The following is a 25,430-nucleotide window of genomic DNA, read 5'->3' on the forward strand; positions in this document are numbered from 1 at the left end:
TCTAATTGGTCAGATATATAATAATTCTCATATTTAATTTTTTAACTGTTTTGTTGTTGTTGTTAAATGAAATGCTATTTGAGCTTCTCAGTTTTGTTGTAAAAATATGAATTATTATTCAACCTGTAGCGGAAGCCGGAAGGAGAACGTCGATGGCGTGGTCACATAAAACCTGTTACTTTTCTCAGCGCTTCTGAGGATCAACGAATCACATTCGTTTGTGCTTACTAGCTACTTTATAAAATATATTTTAACCATTTCTAGAGCGAATTCTTCCAATTTCAGAATATAAATCATGATTCGTTTTAAAATACAAATTACTCCATGGAGACAAAAAACGCTTTGAGGTTTGAATGTGTCGCAGTGGAGGATTGTGTTTTCTGAGCCTCTATGCGCCCCCTGAAGGAAGACATCCGTCTGCCTCATACGAAAACTCCCGTGGTGTGGTCAGAGACACGCGTCAGTTTGTACGTCACTCACGACATGCGGATCTTCGGTCTCGCATCCTTTCCGTGACAGTCTGTTCTGCCGGTGTCGGGTGAGCACGATGAGGAAGCCGCGCCTTCTGCCTGAAAACGAAGCAGCTCCATAAATCGCCGAGTAAGTGCTTCTATAGATACCAGCTCACGTGATGCTCGGGTGAGCGGCGTGTCTGTAAAATGATCGGTAAGACATTCAGCCGATCCGCTGCTCAGTCCGTTATCAACCAGCTTTCAGCTAAAAAGCTTTAGCTGGCAGAGATTACCTACTTATAAAGTCATGTAGTGGATTATTTTTTTTTCCCCGAAGAGCGATACAATAACCTGAAGTGTAAGTACTTGAGGAATTGTACTTTATTATTACTATTACGGTTCAAGTATTTTGAATAATTGTACTCAAGTCCTATTGAAACTTATAGCTAATCAACTACCTTTCTAAGGAAAGTTTTACCCTGTTTAATGTTATTTAAACCTCGAATTAATTGTACTTATGTATTTTTTTTTATTTAAAACAGTCAGTGAACTGCTTTTTAATGTGAAATATAATTGTCGTTCACTTTCTTTTAACATAAAGCAAATAATTTTAAACCATTAAATTCCGAATTATTCTTAGCTAAATTATGACAATAATGTACCTGGATTTTTTAAAGATCACTGCTAAGGTCAGGACTTAAAAATTAATAATAATTTAGTTGTTTGCATAATGCTTCAAATTTACTGAAGTGAAAATCTTGATTGTACCTCTTATTTCTTTAGTCAGTTTCAGACAGTGTTATTTGTGACCCTGGACCACAATTTATACATCACCCGAATGCTGAATAAATAAGCTTTCCATTGAGGTATGGTTTGTTAGGACAATATTTGGCAGAGATAAAACTATTTGAAAATATGGAATCAAAATATTGAGAAAATCGCCTTTAAAGTTGTCCAAATGAAGTTCTTAGCAATGCATATTACTAATCAAAAATTACGTTTTGATATATTTACGGTAGGAAATTTACAAAATATCTTCATGGAACATGATCTTTGCTTAATTTCCTAATCATTTCTGGCATAAAAGGCTATTACTACAAATATACCTGTGCTACTTATGACTACTCTGGTTTTGTGGTCCAGGGTCACATTTTAGTATTGTTTATGTACAGTACCTTTATATTTTTTATTAATATTGAGGATTAAGCTTTTATATTTTCAGATTTTATTTTAATTTGAATATTGAGTATATTGGGTTGTAGTAATTAGTTGTGCTTTCATTTTTATTATTTTATATTATTTATAATATTTAATTTTGTAGTTTTTATTATTTATAGCTTTTTATTTGTATATATTATTTATATTTAAATATTTATATATTACTTATTTATATTTAAATATTATTTATATATAGCTTTTATTTATAGCTTTTATGTCGCTTTTTATTTATATATAGCTTCAAATAATTTTATTTTTGCTTTGTTAACTTTATTACTTAAGCTTAATTTATTTCAGTTATTTGCCAAGGCAACGTCTTGAATTTCAAGCTTTTTAGGTTCACAAAAAAGTCTAGTGTTCATGTTTTCTGTTATTTTAGCTTTATTTCAATTACTGAAATAGTTTTGTTTTAGTTAACAAAAAAATTGTATTGTGTGTATACTTTTGGTTGGGTACTTTGAGTAAAATTCAGACTGAGTTGCATTAGTCTTTCTCTTCTCTTCTCTTCTCTTCTCTCTTCTCTTTCTCTTCTCTTCTCTTCTCTTCTCTTCTCCGTTACATAAGTCTGTCTCCCACCACTGTACTCATGGGAGCTCTGTGACTCAAATGTGTCCTTGTTTGAGTGTAACTCCAGGCCACTTTGTTTGGCTTTGTTATCAACCTGTTGCGTTTACTTTGGTGTGTTCAGTCACTATCGGTTTGATTTGAATAAGCCTGTACTTGAGTGAATTGTAATCCTTTACCTGTTTGTGTTTTCTTCACATTCTCTCATTTCAGAGTTCTGAGTGAAGACCTGCCAACTTATGTGAGCCTACAGGCATCTGAATTGCCAGTGTTGAAGAATATGCATCATTAAAAGCAAAGTAAATCGCCCCTGGGCAGGGCTGCACGCAGAATGATGTGTTTGCTTCATCCAGTCGTGCAGCAGTGGGAATGAAAGACTTTATGATGTCACTTGTCATCTTTATGGACTCGTACCACCTTGTGTTTTGGAGACTTTGACCCTAAAAGTGCCTGAGAAAGCTGCCTTTTGGGGTGTCCACCTTCCTTTTCTAATTTATTTATTTTCTTTCTAAAAACAGAGCACTTTTTCATTTTGTAAAGATGGGGCCTTTTATGTCTCCATTCAATAATTTGCTGTGTATGCTGTTGGGCATCTCTTTCACTGTCTGGTTCACACTGCTCTTGGTCTTCATCATCGTTCCTGCCATTTTCGGTCTGTCGTTCGGTATCCGTAACCTCTACATGAAGACGCTGCTCAAGGTGTTTGAGGTGAGTGTGAGGTCATCTTGTTCTCTTTCAGGATGGTTAGGAAAATTTCTGTTGTTGACTCTCATTTATTTGTGGCCAGGCATTTGTTTACTGGATTGTAGGGAGTTGATAGAGATGAATAACCAATCATTCAATCAAATTAAATCAGTTGTTTTAAATACTATAAATCATTTAGGCATCGCAACATGTAATGTACTACAGTAGGAAACATTGATATATTCGCAAAATATTACATTTAACATTATTATTTGATTGTTAGCATTTTAAAAAATAAACTTTAGGATTAGTTCACTTCCAGAATAAGAGTTTCCTGATAATTTACTCAACCCCTTGTCATCCAAGATGTTCATGCCTTTCTTTCTTCAGTTGAAAAGAAATTAAGTTTTTTGAGGAAAACACTCCAGGATTTTTCTCCGTATGGTGGACTTCAATAGGGAGTTTCAGTTGCAGTTTCAATGCAGTGTTAAAGGGCTCTACACAATCCCAGTTTAAGAATAAGGGTCTTATCTTAAATGATCGGTCATTTTCTAAAAAAAAAAAATAATAATAATAAAAATGTACTTTTTTTTTTTTTTCAAAGGGGTCATCGGATGCCCATTTTCTACAAGTTTCTTTAGGATCTTAATGAAAAGTCTATAATAATAATACATTTTATTTATAAGCGCCTTTCATAATACTCAAGGACACTGCACATAATATACTTTGGTTAAAAATTCTCGATGGTTGTGTGAAACAACACACTTTTTACCTTGCCAAAATCAGCTCTGCAAAAATCATCTCATTCTGGTCAAGGCTGCTTTAAATGTTAATGAGCTCTGCTCGCCCCGCCTCTCTCTTCTCTCTGTGGAGTGACGAGCCTTTACTGCTCTGCATTTAGCGTTTAGCCTCTAAACTTGCTAACTAGCACATTATTAGGAAAGGCGATCGCAAAGATTCATAAAAAAACCCTTATACTCACTTCTGCTGTAAGTGAAGCTGGATCATGAATGATTGCGCGAACATAGACGGATATATGTAGATCGGGAGGTGCATTCCCTTCACAAACAAACGTAATCCACTGCATCTTCAGCAGCTCAGATGTTGGGAGTAAATGACGACCACTATGTTCATTATTACATCCAGCAACACAACACCTCAGTCATTCAATCTGAGATATTCTTGTCCAACTTACATCCCTGCTCGGCATCGAAACAAAGAGGTCGGACTGTTACAGCTGATCTGAGGTAAAATGCTCACGTCAATGAACTATTGTGGGAGCGGCTTCTGTGGGTGTGACGCCACAACAACAGGCGTCTGAGAATGGCTCGATTTGAAAAAGGGGATATACAGAACTGACAGACAACTTCAGTGGTTATGTGTGATTTAGTTGCAAATTGATGAAAAGTTTGTGTTTTTCAGGGCATTTTGTGACTTTTCTCAGTTCATACACAAAAAAGTGTAAAACTGACAGAATCAGATATCTTGATGATTTGGTATTTTTTAATAATGATTTTATAATTTCAAAATATAAAGCAAAAAGTAGAAATGAATGACTAATAAGCCTATAAGTGTTCATCTGCTGCTATTTACTGGGTATAATGGTGATTTGATGTATTTTTTTAATTTTACATATGCTGACCAAAATTATAAACACAACACTTTAATTTGCCCCCATTTTTCAAAGATCTAAGACTTTTTTTTATGTACACAAAAGGCCTATTTTTCTCAAATAATGTTCACAGATCTGTCTAAATCTGTGTTAGTGAGCACTTCTCCTTTGCCGAGATAATCCATCCACCTCACAGGTGTGGCATATCAAGATGCTGATTAGACAGCATGATTATTGCACAGGTGTGCCTTAGGCTGGCCACAATAAAAGGCCACTCTAAAATGTGCAGTTTTATCACACAGCACACAGATGTTGCAAGTTTTGAGGGAGCGTGGCATATATATATATATATATATATATATATATATATGTATATACAGGTGCATCTCAATAAATTAGAATGTTGTGGAAAAGTTGATTTATTTCAGTAAATCAACTCAAATTGTGAAATTCGTTTATTAAATAAATTCAGTGCACACAGACTGAAGTAGTTTAAGTCTTTGGTTCTTTTAATTGTGATGATTTTGGCTCACATTTAACAAAAACCCACCAATTCCCACCAATCTCAACAAATTAGAATATGGTGACATGCCAATCAGCTAATCAACTCAAAACACCTGCAAAGGTTTTCTGAGCCTTCAAAATGGTCTCTCAGTTTGGTTCGCTAGGCTACACAATCATGGGGAAGACTGTTGATCTGACAGTTGTCCAGAAGACAATCACTGACACCCTTCACACGGAGGGTAAGCCACAAACATTCATTGCCAAAGAAGCTGGCTGTTCACAGAGTGTTGCATCCAAGCATGTTAACAGAAAGTTGAGTGGAAGAAAAAAGTGTGGAAGAAAAACATTCACAACCAACCGAGAGAACCACAGCCTTAAGAGGCTTGTCAAGCAAAATCGATTCAAGAATTTGGGTGAACTTCACAAGGAATGGACTGAGGCTGAGGTCAAGGCATCAAGAGCCACCACACACAGACGTGTCAAGGAATTTGGCTACATTTGTTGCATTCCTCTTGTTAAGCCACTCCTGAACCCCAGACAACATCAGAGGCGTCTTACCTGGGCTAAGGAGAAGAAATGGAGTGTTGCCCAGTGGTCCAAAGTCCTCTTTTCAGATGAGAGCAAGTTTTGTATTTCATTTGGAAACCAAGGTCCTAGAGTCTGGAGGAAGGGTGGAGAAGCTCATAGCCCAAGTTGCTTGAAGTCCAGTTTAAAGTTTCCATAGTCTGTGATGATTTGTGGTGCAATGTCATCTGCTGGTGTTGGGCCACTGTGTTTTTTGAAAACCAAAGTCACTTCACCAGTTTACCGAGGAATTTTAGAGCACTTCATGCTTCCTTCTGCTGACCAGCTTTTTAAAGATGCTGATTTCATTTTCCAGCAGGATTTGGCACCTGCCCACACTGCCAAAAGCACCAAAAGTTGGTTAAATGACCATGGTGTTGGTGTGCTTGACTGGCCAGCAAACTCACCAGATCTGAACCCCATAGAAAATCTATGGGGTGTTGTCAAGAGGAAAATGCAGATGAGCTGAAGGCTACTGTTAAAGAAACCCGGGCGTCCATACCACCTCAGCAGTGCCACAGACTGATCACCTCCATGCCACGCCGAATTGAGGCAGTAATTAAAGCAAAAGGAGCCCCTACCAAGTATTGAGTACATATATAGTAAATTAACATACTTTCCAGAAGGCCAACAATTCACTAAAAATGTTTTTTTATTGGTCTTATGAAGTATTCTAATTTGTTGGTGGGTTTTTGTTAAATGTGAACCAAAATCATCACAATTAAAAGAACCAAAGACTTAAACTACTTCAGTCTGTGTGCACTGAATTCAATACATGAGTTTCACAATTTGAGTTGAATTACTGAAATAAATTAACTTTTCCACGACATTCAAATTTATTGAGATGCACCTGTATGTATGTATGTATGTATATATATGTGTGTATATATATATATATATATATATATAGGTATGTATATACATATATATATATATATATATATATATATATATATATACACACATATAAAATATTCTTTTTCATAAACTGACGATCATTTTGCTAGATGAGACACTTATTCCTCGGCTGGGATGGCAGAGCTCTTTGAAGCCGCATTGAAAATTCAATTTGGACCTTCGAACTGCAAATACACATTGAAGTCCACAATATGGAGAAAAAGTCTGGAATGTTTTCCTCAAAAACCTTTCTTTTCGACGAAAGAAATAAAGACATGAATATCTTGGATGACATGGGGATTAGTCAATTATTCGGAAATTTTAATTGTGGAAGTGAACTAATGCTTTAAGTGTGTTTTAGAATTAAAATATAAAGTAAATAAATATTTAAAATGTATATGCACTCAAAGGTTTATCAATTATTATCATGGTACTATCATGTTAAAAAAAATTATGATCAGTAGAACAGTATTATCACAGTACCATGTCCAAAAAACTATGGTACTAACATGGTACTTTTTAATTTATGGAGAGCACTCGGTAGTGTGAACTTCTCATATGCATCCAGAGCACATTTTTTACATATTCATACTCTTACGTTATTGTGGCCGTTTGATAAGATGTAGATGGAGTTGGGAGTTGAGTGCACAGTTTGCATTTTTAATTGGTCCAGAGCCTACTGGGATCTAGATATGAACACAGGCCAAGTGAAAGAAATGAGATCTGGATGAGAAAGACGTTAATCACATCTGGTTAATGTTTCTAGAAAATGCATCATTTGCTTCCTTTACCAGCACTGTTTCCCCCCAATATTATAATCATAGAGAAGGAGTTGAGAGACAGGCGTGGAGGTGGAGGGAAGAGCTGAGGGGCTGCTCTTCTCCAGCTGTGGCTGATTAAATTCAACATTACATTACCTCACGTCCGACTGAAGCTGTTATGTAACTGGTTGTGCATTCCCACTGCAAGAGCAGACATGCGTGTGACACTCGTCCTGCTGCTTGAAACTTCTGGAAACATGTATATTTCCAAAAACAAGCAGGAGACTTTCTTGAAATATAGGAGAAGTTCTAGTTAAACGTCATGTTGTTTGGATGTTACACAACATTCAGCTTGTGCAGCCTAGTCATGAGGAAGCAATAAAGAGGAAGTTCGATAGATAATGTTGTTCCTAAAAAAAAAAAGTAAGTAAAATGCTAAAAAGTGGTATTCCTGAATGTGCGTAGCACCTACTGCTCTGCAGTTTGAGCTGCATATTTAGGGTTGCAAAGTTTTACTGCACCATGAGCTCCAGGAACAATATAGGGTCTATATTCTGTCCTCAACCTCAAAGTACTTTTATTACAGATTAGAAGAACCCCTGCTTCAAATAGCGAAATAAAACACACTAATAGGTTAACACTGAGGCATTGAAGTTCAAGCAAATCCTGTATTAATTTTGCAAGATATCAATAGCAGCCCTTCAGTGTTTTCTGATTCTTAGTGCAGTAAGTCAATTGTGTGCATTGTGTGCTCCACATGCCTGAATTAACATACTGACATTATTCCTCCTCCCACAGCTTTTCAATAAAGTGCTTGTTGTTCCCTTAGGGAACATTCAGTATGTATGTATGTGTGTGTGTGTGTGTGTGTGTGTGTGTTTGTGCTACAGTCCACTGCAATGAGTTTTCAAATCATAAAACAAGCAGTTTTATTTTAAGGTCCATTATGATATAATCCATTGGGGAAGTATATGAGTTTTATTTTGCGATAATGACTGTCTGACTGTACATTAGATATATAATAGAGCGCTGGAGGGATGGCATATTTTTGTAGGCCAAAAACCCGGAAACGAGTTACTGCAGCTGAAGTCAATGGGTTTTTTGAATGGGGTTTTTAATCGTGCTCTTGCACACTCAGACTTTTTTTTTAAAGACTAAATAAGTTGTTGAAAGCTTAATGGTGGTGAGGCTGAAATCATTTCACTGTGGTTTAGTTAGTGTTTTATTTTTGCTGTATTTAAGAGTTTAGTTAAAGTTTCAGAATTTATAATTTATGTTCATTTGAGAAGATTATAATAGTATTTGTATACATATGAATATTTAGATATTACTTTTATGTAATAATAATATCTTATTAATTTAATTAAGATAATTCTTACAATAGTAAAACAATATTAAAGCTGCAAGCAGCGTTGAAAGGGCCCTCGGACCCGGGCTCACCACCACCTGGTGGTTTTAGTAAAATGGGAAATGGTGGACAGTATGCATTTAAAGTGGTAAATATAGAAGGAATATGTCAAAGTCACTATGTTGCTATAGTGGCACTATGACTATAACTGGATATTGTCATTTAGATGTGTTCAGGCCTGCACTTTTATAGAACATGAAGTTCGGTGCAGATTAAACATGGTATGTTTGAGTTAGTGCAAAGCATGACATATCCTGTTCCCAACAGGTGGTGCTATGATTATAACTAAATATTGGCCTTTAGATGTTTTCAGGCCAGGACTCTTACCAAACTTGTGAAGTTTGGTGCAGATCAGACATTGCATGTTTAAGTTAGTGTAAAACAAGTAATTTCCTGTTGCCAGCGGGTGGCGCTATGATTATAACATAATAATGACCTCTAGATGTGTTTAGGCCAGGACTCTTATCGAATGTGTGAAGTTTGGGGCAGATCAGACAATGTATGGCTGAGTTACAACACCTTCTATTCCCATGGCGAAACATCAAACTTTGTCAGGCCGCAACAGACACACCCTTTAACGTAAACTCAAGATCTTCGAAATTTAACTTTGCAAAGGCCTTTCGATTAGACTGACCAAATATAATGTTGATGTCATTAAATCTCTAGGAGGAGTTTGTTAGAGCGTAAAACATGCCACTTCCTGTTTCCAGCAGGTGGCGCTATGACTATAACTGAATATGGTAATAGGCATGTGCTTAGGACAGGACTCTTATCAAACGTGAATTTTGGTGTAGATCGTATATTATATGCCTGAATTATAACAACTTCCTGTTTCACTGAAAAACATAACATTTTTGTCAGGCCACCACAGACACGCCCTTCAATGACAACTCAAGATCTTAGCAATTTAACATCACAAAGGGCTTTAGATTACACTGACCAAATTTGTTGTTGGGACTTCGTACCGAAGGACTTTTTTGTAGGTATTGGTGTGTTACATGTGTTTACCGAATTTCGTACATGTATGTGAAACATCGCTCGAGGGGTACTTCATTGACAATTTATAGGTGGTGCTATCGAGCCATTTTGCCACACCCACTCCTGAAACCCACATCAAATGTAATATTTCACCACTTCTGGGCCGTGTGTGCAAAGTTTCATGAGTTTTCGAGCATGTTTAGGCCCTCAAAAATGCAATTCATTTTGGAGAAGGAGAATCTGAGCAATTCCATTAGGTGCTCAGGCCCTAACTATGATGTTGCAGTTGTAAGACTGCATTAAATTGAGTTTGTTTTTATTATTTTCTAGTGGGCCACAGTGAGGATGGAAAGAGGAGCCAAAGAGAAGAACCATCTTCTGTACAAGCCTTACAGTCTTAATGGTACGTGTGTTCGTAGCTTTGTAAACACTGTGTGCTGTTACACCTGTGGGAAAATGATCTATCGCTTCTGCTGTGTGCTCATCTGCTTGTTGATCTGAATGACATTGCTTGTTTTGGTGTGCCCCAAGTGCCAAGTTGATCTCATGAGATGTGTACTGTGGTGTTTTTGTCAGTTTACCTGTCAACAGAAAGATCATGCAGCTAGAGCTGTTATTAGTGATTATTTTGTTAATCGAGTAAATGGTTGATTATTCTGATGATTGAGTAATCATTTTTTGGTGGTAAAAACAGATCTTAATGAACAATAGCTCTTTAAAATCATATACAATAGCAATGAGGCAATAATAACTAGTGCAAATGAAATATCAAAATAAAGTATTCATATAGTTTTATTGAACAAAACTGTTAAAATACATAAAGAAGAAATGTACATTATGCATTATCACAAATGCCTGCAGAGGGTGCCAAGCCTGACGATTGTTTTTACACTTTACAGCACAATCTAATCCTTGTTTAATATTGACTAAACAACATTTAATTCAAATGTCCACTTAATCTTTAATTTTTATATTTAGTCTTTAATATTTAATAATATTCAATAATTAAAATGTGTAAACTCATAGAGAGGGTTTAAACTTTTATTCTGAAATTGCAATGAACAGTTAGCATGTTTAGAAAGATATTGTTTATTAGTGATTTACCTTACAAATCTGATAAAATGGCGCACTTTGTGTTCCCAGATGAACATTATATTAAACCCAAACTCACAACAATATGCAGAGATGGAGTTTGAGATGCTCCACACATGTAAATGATAACAGTTTGTGTGGAGCAGCATTTATTGTGAACGGAGACGCTCTGACATGCACGTACACAACGTACAAGCATGTAAATAATTAAAGCGCATATATTAAATCTGCATTGCATTTATTATTTTTAAATGGATTAAAATTATTTTAATTTTAATATCATGCAGCCTTGGAAAACAGGCTAATAATGCGTTTTCATCGATTCTCCTCCGTATAATACACCACTTCTGTTTTTTTTTTTTTTTTGGTCAGTTACTCGACTTGGGCAAATTGCAGTCAAGGATTTTTTAAAATCAAGTAGTCGAATTGAATTGAGGAATCGTGACAGCCCCACATGCATCTGTCTGTCAATTCAGTTGCAAATAAAAATATAATTTCCGGATTCCTGGATTTTGATTTTGTATGTTTTATTTAATCTCAGGCATTATTGCTAAAGAACCAACATCGCTGGAAGAGGAGCTCAAAGGGATTCGGCGGAACGGCAGCAGCCGGGATTTGAATGGCTCCGCCTCCACCACCACAGGCCCCTCCCCTTCATCGTCAGAATTTGAAATGTCAGACACCTTTTACTTTTGCCGCCGTGGCATTGAAAGCATCGTAGACGATGAGGTTACCAAATGTTTCTCAGCAGAGGAGCTTGAGTCGTGGAACTTGCTGACCAGGAGCAACTATAACTTCCATCACATTAGCACCAGACTAACAGTGCTGTGGGGTCTCGGTGTTGTCATCCGTTATGGATTCCTGCTGCCCCTCAGGTAAATTAAGTAAAATGAGGCCACTGCCAACATGTGCACTGGTAATCTTTAACGTACCTTCTGGTATCGCCAAGGGATGTTTTTGTTTGAGGGAGACATTGCACAGAGTATTCAAATTAGAAACAGTTGCTTCATGAAGAAAGGAGCTGAAGGAAACTACCGTTACTCTCATTTACATATCTGTGACAAAACAATCCAGCAAAGACATGGTTCATTGTGGTTTCAGTACATTAAGTACTCTCCCCTTATAATACTTATAGGCGCCCCTATGTCATATAACTGAACAGAGGAACCAGCTCTTGTAACTTACAGTGTAATAAAATAATGGCTGGTGATTGGCTGACATTATAATTTGACATCATTCTAACTGGTCCACCCTAAGACGCTTGCTCTATTCTGGTACACAAGTCTGAATTTAGCGTCTTAAAATACTGGCTAATTCTGCCGCCCCTCAGGGCCATATGGAGCTTGTGTAGGATTAATGTCAGTCAGGGCCGTGGCCTTAACCCACATTCTTTAATAGAAACTCCTCACTGTCCCGTGTGCACATTTGAGATGAGGAAGAGCGCCTGGTATCTGAGCTCTGTTTAATCAGATGTTCTCACCTGGGTATTGTGGGATTAATTGAATCATGGTCAGAAACCTAAATGCTCAGTGTCATTGCTTAAATTTTTCAGCAGCATGCATTGGGTCAGAGCTGTGGTGCGTTGGGGAGTGTGTGTGTGTTCTTGGAACTGTTATAATCATATAGCTGTGTAGGTTTATATTTGACCTGTGACATATTACAGTCTCTCTATTTCATGTCATTAATGTCCTGTTCTTTCCTTGTATCTCCAATTAAAGTCACAGGTTAAAAAGTTAAAAACGTGACTTTTATATTATAGGTGCATTTATTGCTTAAAAAAGTTCTACGAAAAAAAACTAAATAAAATAATATACATTTATATGAATACTCTATATTAAAAAAATTCACATAGAGTAGGTTGCATCCTCATAGGTTTCACAAATTCAGAAAAATGCAAACAAAACTTGCTGTGCACTTTTAAGTTAAAAAGAGTTGAAAGTGTTTGAGCTGAAATGTCTTGTTTTCGGTTTATCAGGTTAACATTAGCAATCACAGGAGTGAGCCTTTTGGTTGTCTTCACTACCATGATTGGTTTTCTGCCCAACGGAAGGTAGGAAACTTACTTAGATAAAAATATATATGATTTTTTTTTGTCACTTGTTTTTCTTTTTTAGACTAGTGCTGAACCAACATATCTTTAAGGCAAATAACAGATGTTAACGTGTGTTTGCAGCATGAAAAATTTTCTCAGTGAGAAAGTGCACCTGATGTGTTACCGTATCTGTGTGAGAGCGCTGACTGCTATCATCACATACCATCACAGGTAAGAAAATATTTTAAGCATCACAGATGTGTGAAAAACATTCACATACTATCTGGAAATCTCCAACCATCTGGAGCCTTGGCATTTTGGGTCAGTGTGCAATCTGAAATTGCACATTCATGAACACGCCTATAAGCTCTTACTTTCAGATGCTCACACCCAGAAGATCATACAAACTATCACGTACACAATCATCCACATACTCTCACAATCAGGCTCACAATCACATAAATGTTTACAATCACATTCTTGCATACATTCACGATCACACACATATTCTCAAACACTCACATACATGCACAATCACAAGCATACGCTCACAATCACACACATAGACAGTCAAAATGATGTGCTCACCATCACTCTCACAATGAAATTCTCAAAGTCATAGTCACATACACAATTACATGCTTGCATACATTCACAGTCACACACATGTTCTCACAAACACTCACATACATGCACAATCACAAGCATACTTTCACAATCAGATGCACACTCCAAATTTGTTCACCATCACTCCCACAAAAAGATTCTTACAATTATGCATACTCTCACAATCACATGCTTGTATTCATTCAAAGTCACACATATTCTCACAAACACTCACATATATGCAGTCACAAGCTTACTATCTCAATCAGATGCTCACAATCACACACATAGACACTCACAATAATGTGCTCACCATCACTCTCACAGTGAGGTTCTCACCATCATACAAACAGTCAAATACACAATCATACACATACTCTCACAATCAGGCTCACAATCACATGCTCACATACATTCTCAATTACACGCACATATTCTCACAAACACACACATACATGTACAATCACAAGCATACTCTCACAACTAGATGTTCACAATCACATACAAATAGACACTCGCAATGATGTGCTCACCATCACTCTCACAATGAGATTCTCACAATCATACACTCACATAAACACACACATGCTCTCACAATCAGCCTCACAATCACACAATTTTTTACAAACACACATATATGCACAATCATAAGCATACTCACAAGTAGATGCTCATAATCACACACATAGACAATGATGTGGACATCATCACTCTCACAGTGAGATTCTCACAATCATACAATCACATACACTATCACACATATACCATTACAATCAGGCTCACAATCACATGCTCGCATACATTCACAATAACACACATTTTCTCACAATTGGATGTTTACAATCTCACACATACACACACAGACGCTCACAATGATGTGCTCACCATCACTCTCACAATGAGATTCTCAAATCATACAAACACACATAAACGCACACATACTCTCACAAACACTCACATACATGCACAATCACAAGCATACTCTCACGATCAGATTCGCACAATCACACACACACACACACACACACGTTTGTTTTTGTGAATTGTGGGGACTTTCCATAGACTTCTATGGATTTTATACTGACAAAAAAATATTGTCCATCAGCTCACCTAACCCTAACCCTAAACCTACCCCTTACAGAAAACATATTTGCATTGTTACATATTTTAGATAAACATCATTTACTATTTTTAGTCATTTTTTAACATTTTGTCCGGTCCCTACAATGTCAAAAATTTCAGGTTTTACTATACTTGTGGTGACATTTGGTCCCCACAATGTAGCAAAAACAAGTGTACACACACACACACTTACAATGATATGCACACCATCACTCTTACAATGAGATTTTCACAATAATACAATCACATACCCAATCATGTGCATATTTTCACAATCACATGCTCGCATATTCTCACAAACACTCACATGCATAATCACAAGCATACCCTCACAACTAGATGCTCAAAATCACACACACACACACACACACACACACACACATACAATGATGTGCTCACCATCACTCCCATAAACACACACAAACACTCCCATAAACACACATATACGCTCACAATCACATGCTCGCTGCATTCACAATTACACACATATTCTCAAACCTAGATGTTCACAATCACACACACAGACACTCAAAATGATGTGTTCACCATCACTCTCACAATGAGATTCACACAATCATACACTCGCAAAAAGGCACACATACGCTCACAATCACATTTTCACAAACACTCACATACATGCACCATCACAAGCATACTCACACAATCCGATGCTCACAATCACACACACACACACACCTGCAATGATGTGCTCACCATCACTCTCACAATGAGATTCTCACAATCATACAAACACTCATGTACACACACACACACACACACAATCACATACATGCTCTCACAATTACTAGCTCACAGAAACACTCACATACACGTTCAGAATCGCACACATGCACATTTACAATCACATGCTCACAGTCATTCCCACAATCAGACACTAACAATCAGTCAGTCACATTCACGCACAATCACACACACCTTCTCAGTCAGGCAGCCACACAGTCACAATTACACAAATAAATACACGGATACGCTTAAATTGTGCATTCAAAATCACATGCTCACAATCATTTTCTCACAGTTCTCTCCATAGTAGCTCCTCAAACCTGACGAAGTTCCTTGGCACAGGAGAAATTTTGAAGAATGTACTAGTCACTCTTGTCCATGCAGTTACAGTGAATGAGAGCTGGTGTTTGAGAATATTAACTCTAGCGTGTTCTGTATCAATGGTGCAGGAACATTTAGATTCTGATGTTATCTGACACACAAACAGAATGAGGTCAGACGTCATAACACCCGAATGGTTACAGCAAGTTAACAGGGGCTTGGTGTTTCGATGTCAGGCCAGCCTTCAGCTGAATTTGAACTCCTCCAATGCCTTCTTTGTCATTATCTCAGCTTGTCATTCCTGCGTCGCCCTGATGTGATCATGTGTGGTATTTCAGGTCACTGTCCTCCTATGCATTCTCTTTCTATCTCATTTTCTCTTTTTTCACAACTACGATAAGAATAAAGAAAAGAAGAAAAGTCGTTCTCTTAGGACCTCTCCCTTGACCAGTCAAACTAGTTCCTTTCACAGGGACATTAAGGGTTTAGTGACAACATAACCGCATGAAGAATACTCTACTGAACTGTTGTATGTCAGCACAAACTTTCATTAGATGACGTTTGGCCTGTTTACCATAAACTCACATTACTTTGCTTCTTCTGCCACTATTTACACTCTCTACTCACAATCTCCTCTATTTGTCTTTCTCTGGGACAGTGAAAATAAACCCAAGAATGGAGGCATCTGTGTCGCCAACCACACATCACCCATTGACGTCATTATACTGGCCAGTGACGGATGCTATGCAATGGTAAGTGTGTGTATGTGTGTTTTGACTGGAACTGTATTTGTTGTGTGTGAGAAAGAAGCACTAAAAGGGTTAACTGTATGTGTATGTGTTATAGGTGGGACAGATCCATGGGGGTCTGATGGGTCTCATTCAGAAATCTATGGTGAAAGCTTGTCCACACATTTGGTTTGAGCGCTCAGAAGTCAAAGATCGCCATCTAGTGGCTAAAAGGTGACACAACATCACAGCTTGTCTCCTGTTCTGTGGCTTTTGAACAACATATTCATTTTCATATTATTAGTTCAAATATCTCATTGAATTGTGCTTTTATAACACTTATATGAATCATTTGTATTACTGTCATTAATTAAGTTTTATTTCAGGTTGAGCGATCATGTGAAAGACAAAAGCAAACTGCCCATCCTCATATTCCCAGAAGGTGAGCTAAACTCACTTTCAGAATTTATTATTAATATGAAGGCGATACTACTAAGTTTTTTTCCTACATCCACTACCATTAAAAAGATTTTTAATGTTTTTGAAAGAAGTCTCTTCAAGGCTGAATTTATCTGATTAAAAATACAGTGGAATCAGTTATATTGTCAAATATAATTACAATTTACGATAACAGTTTTCTATTTTAAAACATTTTAAAATGTTATTAATTCTTGTGATGCAAAGCTGAATTTTCAGCAGCCATTACTCTAGTTTTTAGTGTCACATGATCCTTTATAATGATCAATGTTGAGAGCAGTTGTGCTGCATGTCACAGATATATATATATATTTTAACTTGCTGACCCCAAACTTTTGAACAGTAGGTATTTGTAAATTAAAAGGCATTATAACTTTAGATAGCAGGAAACAAATACTGGATGTTCATACTTCAAAATCAGTATCTGTTGAAAATTGTGAATTCATCACACTATTTTTTTAGGTAGAGAAAGAATGTGATGGGTCTAGCTTGTTTGTGATTGACAGGGTTCCCACAGGTCCTTCAAATCCTTGAAAGTTTGTGAATCTGAAAAAAAAAAAAAAAATTCAAGGCCCTGGAAAGTTTTTGAAAATAAACATACATAAAAACAGGTCCTTGAAACGGCTTGAATTTATTTTGTGCAAGAAGTTTTCTGGAAAAAATGCCATATTATTCTCTCCGGTCAGATGTGTCCGGCTGGGATTTCTAAATCGCCCAAAATGTCCAGGATTCGGCTTTTGCTTTCTACAGTTGCCATTCATTGTGTGCGTTTTTGTATTAAAGCCCTACGCGGGACTGTTTTATAAACCCACTCCCGCTGAATTTCGGGCCATTACCGCCTGTTCACGCAATCATTCTAATATTGAATATAATTTTCGCGCATCAGGGAGCCACTATCTTATGCGGAGTATTCAAATCTCTTTTGAGCGACTATTCACTTTCACTTTCAATTTCGCGATTTTTACACTGTTGTGAAGGGTTGATTTTCTCCCGTGGGTTAAATGTTTGAAATATTGCATAAATTACATTTGACTGAAATGCTTATATTGAAACATTTTGCATTGTGCCTGTGATGGAACTGTACGTTTTGTGATGGCCACTGGTAGGAAGCCTTTTAGCTGTGTTTATGATCAATCTGCACAAAGGTGACTGTAAAATATACATTTTAGGTATGGCAATGAAATATTTTGAGTTTTGATATGGGATATGGTCATTGCGCTACTTTGGGGGCTTTTTAATTAGAATAATTAAGATTACAAAGAATGGCTTGCCAGAGATCCAAAAGGACCATCACTTGGCCAGGTGCAGAGCCGAATATTCTTCAGTTTTATGCAAAACAGAAATACGACAAATAGAATATCAGATCTCTGTCATATGGCCTAAAATGTATGCACAAAAAAAGTTTTTTTTTGCTTAGTTGTGTTTAACACCAGAAAACTGTAACAACGTATCTTACAAGGTAACACGATGTAACCTTGCTTTCGCTTGAAGTGTGTCCCCACATTAAGTCTTTGAATTTGAGGGTATTGGACCTGGAAAGTCCTTAAAAGGTTCTTGAATTTGAAGTTAACCAAGGTGTGGGAACCCTGGATTGAACAAATTACTGTAAAAGACTTTTTAAAGTTTCTCTACAAATTCATATACATATATAACATGTTGGTTGTTAATATGGTGTTATCTATGTTTCATGTGTTTATTGTATAAATTGTCTCCAGGTACCTGCATTAATAACACATCAGTCATGATGTTCAAGAAAGGAAGCTTTGAAATCGGCTCAACCGTCTACCCAGTCGCCATAAAGGTCAGAAAATCTCACTTCCCTAATTAATACCCTGTATTAGGGATATGAGCAAACCTTGAACATGATTATGCAATACTGGTGCACAACATGTCTTGTAATGTTTATGCAATGATCATAAATGATACCGAAATGATACACAATGTAGTCTGAGACTATTAATGAAAATACTGCTATTTTACGAATTACATTATCAGCATTTGTGTGAAAAGTTGAATTAAATAATTAGTATGAATGTCATAGTATTTGGTTTGTCCTCTTTTGTTTTAAAGAGATGGTTCACACAAAAATTAAAATTCTGTCATTTATTACTCACCCTCATGTTGTTCCAAACCCGCAAGACATTCGTTCATCTTCAGAACACAAATTATGATATTTTTGATGAAATCTAAGAGCTTTCTGACCGTGCATAAACAGCAATTTAATTGACACGTTCAAGGCCCAGAAAGGTAGTAAGAACAATAGTCCACATGAGAATATGAGAATAATTTTTTGTGCGTAAAGAAAACAAAAACAACTATTTTATTTAACAATTTCTTCTTTTCTGTGTCAGTCTTCGACGCACATTCATGAGTACCACGACGCATGAGCCGACGATAAAGTTATTTTGTTTTCTTTGCGCACAAAAAGTATTGTTGTAGCCAGTGCTTAAAGTGAAAAAAGAAGTGCTGGTACCCCCCAAATTAGATAAATAAATAAGTACATTTTAATTTGTGTAATTCACAAGGAATGTATATTGCCACAGTCAATCAATTAATCATTAAATAACGTTTTAAATACAAATATGACAGAATTTTTACGACCCTGTTAAAGTTTAGCGCAACCTCTGGTCCTGACTGTACTAGTTTAATTTTCATATTTTACAATGTATGTATAGTGCCTCAATCAATCAATCAATAATTAAATAAACGTTTTCAATACAAATAAGCACAAGTCCTGACTGTACCGCTCGACTATATGGATCCATTCAGAATCACTATCTAACCCTGCATAAAACACCTTTAGCGAGCATTCATTATAAAACATTCCTGCTTTTAAGCCAAACACACCCTGAAAAGAATGATTTACCGGCATCTGGGCATAAGTCACTATTCTCTGCATTATTAGTGCTGTTTTTAACTTACTGTTTGAATGCTTTCACTTACTGGATCCTTGGACTTAACAGGAGTTTACCGGTTTAAAATTATGTGATCTCAAAAATCTGCTTCCTTTCCTTTTTAAGGTATTGTTTGCGTTATAATGTACTGATTCGAGAGCCCGGTCTCATAAAAATGCATAAAAATAAAAAAAAATCACTAAGACTTTTGAACCCCACTGTAAAACTGAAGACATGTTGAGTTATGTGTGCTATTTGTTGATCTGAGTTATGGCTGGTGGATGATATACAGGCGAAAACAAAAAATCCTATAGATGGAGAGACCTTAGCCATCTCTAGGGACTTGGGGGTGGACTTTTTTGACTTGGTCCAGTAAGCAAGCACCTAGCTATCTTAGAACAGCATAGCAACATGTTTAAAACCACCCACAACACCCTGGCATCAAGTCTCTCAAAATGTAAAAATCTAGCAATACCACAGTGTCCTCTTTTCTTTCACTGATCATTTCCATGTGCAAATACCCTCTGTATAAGTGCCCATCCACATACCTTTTACGCTTGAAACACACTGGACATATTAATTTCAAACTTATCGACTGTTTTGAATTATCAGTCATGCTCTATAAATACTTCACTTTTGTTTTTTACGCTGCAGCTGGTAGGCTGTATGATTTCACTCTTGTTCTGAGCTGTGAAGCTGTTTTCAAACATTACAGTACATCTTCTTTTTCTTTATCAGCTCGTATGGTAAGAAAAATGATGAAGTGCTGATGATTAGGATGTTGATGTCCTAATCAGCATTTGTCAGCAGTAACATCTTAACATCCTTAAAACAAGATTACTTGAGAAGCAAAATTGTGCAAGACATTACGACTTATTAAGACTATATATGTGTGTTTTTTTATTTTAGGTTTTGTTTTAAATTTTTACGTTTTATATATAACTTTTAAACCTCTAAACAAAACAAACTTAATTGAAGAAATATTATCTGAAAACAGGTTTTACTACAACTTGTTTTCTTGTTTTAAGAATATTTGAGTAAGAAAATGTCTTTTTGTTTTTCATCAGCATAGTGCTGGTGGTTGCACTGCATTTTATTTGCATGCATTTGTGTTTTTTTTAGTATGACCCTCGGTTTGGGGAGGCTTTCTGGAACAGCAGCAAGTTTGGGATGGTGAATTACCTACTCCGGATGATGAGTAGTTGGGCTATCGTCTGCAGCGTGTGGTACCTGCCTCCGATGAGCCGCCAGGTAAGGTGCACGCATACATCCTCTGTGAATGCAGTAAAATCTGTGGTATGAATGAGTTGCACTGCCCATCCCATTTTTGCATGGGTGCATTTAATACACAAATTAAGCACAAATGAGCCCGTGTGGGTTTGGAGTTTTGTCCACCCACCACAGATTGGAAATGGACATCTGTGTTTGCATGTGGGCATGCAAATAAACAAATACACCATTGTTTTTAACGCATGTAAAGGCTCCCGTCCCAAAAAAACCCCTGAAATGGTCACCATAGGTAAATCATTTTCCTAATGTCATCCACCCCACCTTGAATGCTGCAAAAGTTCTCTGGAAAATCACTGGAATATTGTTGGAAGTAGAGGTCCTCACAGGTCCAAAAATTCATACCCGAACCCGAAGAGCGCCATGTACATTTGTTGCACAGAACCGACCCGGACTCGTATTTAGCCTGACTTGAAAGTGGGACCCGAACCCGTACAGACCCGAGAAATGCCAGGGTTTCCGCGGGTCTTAAAAAAGTCTTAAAAAGTCTTAAATCGCTTTTCCATGAATTAAGGCCTTGAAAAGGTCTTAAATCAGAGCAGCAAGTCTTAAGTTCATGATCATGGCATTAATTTTCGTGAGGGATTGTTTCCTGATGTATTTCATTTTAAAGTGAAGCAAAAGCATAACTTCTGTGCTACATGGCTTAGGTCACTCCATATTAACGAAACAATATGCAGTAGATGGCGGTATGTGCTGCTTCGTCTGTCAGTCACCCGAAGAAAAACTTGTCGTTTTGATTTTTGTTATTGTAATAAAAATAATTTAGTTCAGTTAGAGAACAGATGATACAATTAAAACTGAACGCGGCTTCTCAATGCAGCGTGCCAAAGGACAGTCACAGATCAGATTTCATTTATCACGTGAAGAGAGTTTGTCGAGCTGACTGACAAGAAGAGAGAGGTTAAAAAGACAAAACCATGGCGGATTCTCAAATCATCACGACTTGCCTTAAAACATATTTATAAAGATGTAAAACAGTTCATGTATAAAACAATGTTAGTTTAAGTGTTTCAACCTAGATAAATCTGTGCTATATTGGGCGCATATCCAATCGTTTGTGCCGAGGAAGCTGAAGCGCGCTTTGCAGGACATGCGGCGCCAGCGCGATCACTTGCATTTTTTTCAGTCATTTTTGCTTATAAATGTAAGAGTAATACATTATTCGGAACTGTAAAGAGTACTTTTATTTGTGTGCACTCACTATATCACTAAAACGTTGTAAACGGTGCTTTTATATAAAAAAAAAAAACGTAATGCGCTTTCTGTCGACTCAACAGGAGCGCTTCACAAAAATGAACCGAAACTCAGCGAATACATCCCTCACAGACATGATAAATATATCTATTGAAAGCTTTAAAGTACTACTTTAACGAAATAAAACAAATCGAAAACAAAAACTCTTTCACTAATTAATCTGTAAAGATGCATTTCTCTCTAAAGGCGCGTCCAAAGAGGAGATGGCGAGTCAGGATCGGCAACTGCGACACTGACTCAGAAAACACTAGTTTATTAATAAATAGTTCAAAAATCGCCTTAGTATTTACCCCCGACACATTCTTGGTAATAACTTTTGCCGGTGCTTTGCTGCAAGGTTCAGCCTATTGCGTGCGCTTGAATGCAGAACTGCAAACGGTGCTTTTATATAAAGCACTGCTAACAGAGACACTAAACGCCTTCCGAGCCGGTCTCGAAAGTGAAAGTGAAGTCTCGAGTTGTTTCCACCAGCACTATATCATCACTATAATTGGTGGATGTATAAAATGTGAAAATAAGGAGAAGCCTAAAACAGACCTGGCCCTAGGTCAGTTTTAGGCTTCTCCTGAAAGTAGCATAAAAAGTCAGGGCAGTCGGGCTGAAATGCAGGGATCTAAAAATGTGCACAACGCTTTTACAAGCTACTTAAAATTGAAGGAAAGTGAAGAAAAGAGGGAAAACTTAAACAAGAAACAAACAACTGCTTGAGGCGGAATTGCTGCTAATTCGCAAGTGAAAGTAAAATATGCACAGCGCTTTTACCGAATGAAAGGGAGGAAAAGAGGGAAAACTTAAATGAACTAAAAACAAACAATTGCTAGACGCTGAATTGCTGCTCATTTTAAAGTAAAACTCGAATTATACTTGGAGAACATATTGCTGTATTGTTCTCTCTTCGATTTTGTTTTTCCTTAAATTTTCTTTAATTGGTCTTAAAAAGGTCTTAAAAAAGTCTTAAATTTACTCTCATAAAACCTGCAGAAACCCTGAATGCCTTAAATTTACTACCCGGATCTGACGTGGACCTGACCGTTATTCGTAAATTGCACCCGAATCCGGAAGACACAGACACGACTGCACCCGGTCGGCACATATTGCACAGCAAACTGCTATTAACAAATCAATAAACAGGTTGCAAAGAAAACTTTTTGGCTTACCTACTGTTAGTAGTCCTGACTGCGATCAATCCTCCTGGACACTAACATTTCCGTCCATGTTAGGCTGTTCCTCTCTCTTGCCAAATGAAAGAGCCTTCTTAATCTATTCATTATTCCAGCTCGGATCAATTTTTATTTTATTTTATTTTTTTCAAAAAACACACAGAACAAGAAGTGTGTTTCACTTTACTGCGTGCGCAGTGGTGTAGTGGTGTCTGGAGAAGTGGGTATACTCTAAATTTATTTAAGGTATTGTTTTCGTTATAATGAACTGATTCAAATTAGTAATCAACAATTAATTATCATGTTACCCACTCTGCGCACCTCCCCTGACATGCTCTTGCGCATGCAGGTGGCATTTCTGTCACGAAGCAGGACGAAGCGGCTGTGGGTGCAATCATATTTCAAAGGAAGCCGGCGCCACGGTCTTGCTTTTATGGAGTATTTGCATTTATTCACGTGCGGCTGGATTTGATATCATGTGGTGGACCGTCATAATTTTGGTAATGCAAGACACTACTGAATGATGCACATCAGAGTGGATTTAGAAGTGGGTATGCCGTATACCTGCGTATACCCTGCACTGCACCATCGTGCGTGTTCAATAACAGGTGCGTCTCTTCTTCAGTGAAAGAAAACAATACAAACCATTTGCTTAAAGCTCCACCTAGTTAATCTTACGAAGCTTAAAGGAGAAATTTAAAGACTGCTTGATACCATCCGCTTGCAGTACTAACATTAACTTTGCGTCACGCATGTTTTTTTTTTCCACCTTATTTCCCACTCACACTTTTCTCATCCTAATTTTACAAGTCGCAAGTTACAAAACACATGCAATGTGCTGAACGACACTGATCATTGGTGGGTGCGGTGTTCTCCGATCAATTCGGGTATTACACACAAATGTTAAACAGACCTGGGACCCAAGGTAATAGATTGGAACCCGACCTGGACCTGGCTGACCATTTAAAATATAGACCCGAACCCATACGGGTCCCGGGTATTTATAGTTTGTTTTGCTTTTCAGAAAAATAATAGCTGTTTCTGCAGTTATAAATGAACATGAGGTTAACTGTGTATGTAAATAATTGTAACCAATATAAAAATACATTTTAGACACTTAATACTTTTTAAAAGGATTTGTCAAGGTTGTTTTTGTCTCCTTACAGGAAGGTGAAGATGCAGTGCAGTTTGCTAACAGAGTAAAAGCAGCCATTGCCAGACAGGGTGGTCTGGTGGACCTTCTGTGGTAAGACAGTTGACATGTCTGTCTAAAAAAAAAAAAAAAATGTAAATAAACATAATTTAACAAAATAAGATGAATCTTAAAGGTAGGGTAGGTGGTTGTATTTTATATGAATATTGTATGAAATGTCCCATTGGTTACATTATTACAGTTTATTACCATATATAGTAAGAGAATTTACTTTTGACCAATTAAAAATAGCAATTTTACAGTCTTTTACTGTAATTAGGGGTTTGAACGTGTAGCGCTTAAACCCAATTGTAATTGTTAGAATGGCCAAGGATCGGCAATCTCCATGTAAAACTGATCAGGCAGACCAAACCGTAAGTTGTAGAGACTTGAAATTTGGAGGGATGGTAGTACTTGTGCTGCCAACAACGTCACCAAAGCTCGCCCCAGTCAACCTGACGGGGGCACTACAGCGATCAAAAGTACGAAATTGCTCGTAACTTGTAAACTGTTAGTCACAGGCTCAAGTGTCTTGTGTGTTGTTGGTTAAATTTTTGGGTATTTTGGATTTTTTGAAAAACCTACTTTTGCAAACTAGTCCTATGTTTCTCGCCCGATCGGAACCAAACCAATGCAGGATGATCTCAAAAAACATGGCTGCCATTGGCCCATGAAGTTTGAGTACCTATTAGATAAGGTCAGCGGAGGTCAATCGGAATGAAATTTGGTGGGCCTGATTGACTCATGAGAAATTTGAGAGAAATCAGCCACTGGGGAGCGATATCCATTTTCAAGGGCGTAAATGATTGTACGTCACGTGTTTTTTTTTTTGTTTTTTTTCTCACATCCACGCAATATTCATATCATATGATAGAC

At 37.1% G+C, this 25,430-nt stretch overlaps 1 protein-coding gene across 3 annotated transcripts in view; it reads left to right on the forward strand.

Moving 5' to 3' along the window:
- Positions 1 to 435: 435 nt before the first annotated feature.
- LOC127169588 (glycerol-3-phosphate acyltransferase 4) overlaps positions 436 to 25,430 on the forward strand; it is a 32,160-nt gene continuing 7,165 nt past the window's right edge. The window contains exons 1-12 of one of the 3 annotated variants that reach the window (XM_051117082.1): positions 436 to 600; positions 2,448 to 2,942; positions 9,973 to 10,045; positions 11,276 to 11,609; positions 12,710 to 12,784; positions 12,908 to 12,997; positions 16,218 to 16,311; positions 16,406 to 16,521; positions 16,674 to 16,729; positions 18,480 to 18,565; positions 20,781 to 20,909; positions 24,529 to 24,608. In XM_051117082.1, the coding sequence (XP_050973039.1) occupies positions 2,775 to 2,942; positions 9,973 to 10,045; positions 11,276 to 11,609; positions 12,710 to 12,784; positions 12,908 to 12,997; positions 16,218 to 16,311; positions 16,406 to 16,521; positions 16,674 to 16,729; positions 18,480 to 18,565; positions 20,781 to 20,909; positions 24,529 to 24,608 (1,301 nt within the window). In that variant the 5' untranslated portion in view covers positions 436 to 600; positions 2,448 to 2,774. Of the gene's footprint in view, positions 811 to 2,447; positions 2,943 to 9,972; positions 10,046 to 11,275; positions 11,610 to 12,709; positions 12,785 to 12,907; positions 12,998 to 16,217; positions 16,312 to 16,405; positions 16,522 to 16,673; positions 16,730 to 18,479; positions 18,566 to 20,780; positions 20,910 to 24,528; positions 24,609 to 25,430 lie in introns of all 3 variants that reach the window. The other 2 variants (XM_051117083.1, XM_051117081.1) reach the window with 2 other exon arrangements.

The sequence above is a fragment of the Labeo rohita genome, chromosome 8 (genome assembly GCF_022985175.1).
Source record: "Labeo rohita strain BAU-BD-2019 chromosome 8, IGBB_LRoh.1.0, whole genome shotgun sequence".
In the NCBI taxonomy this organism is placed as follows: Eukaryota; Metazoa; Chordata; class Actinopteri; order Cypriniformes; family Cyprinidae; genus Labeo; species Labeo rohita.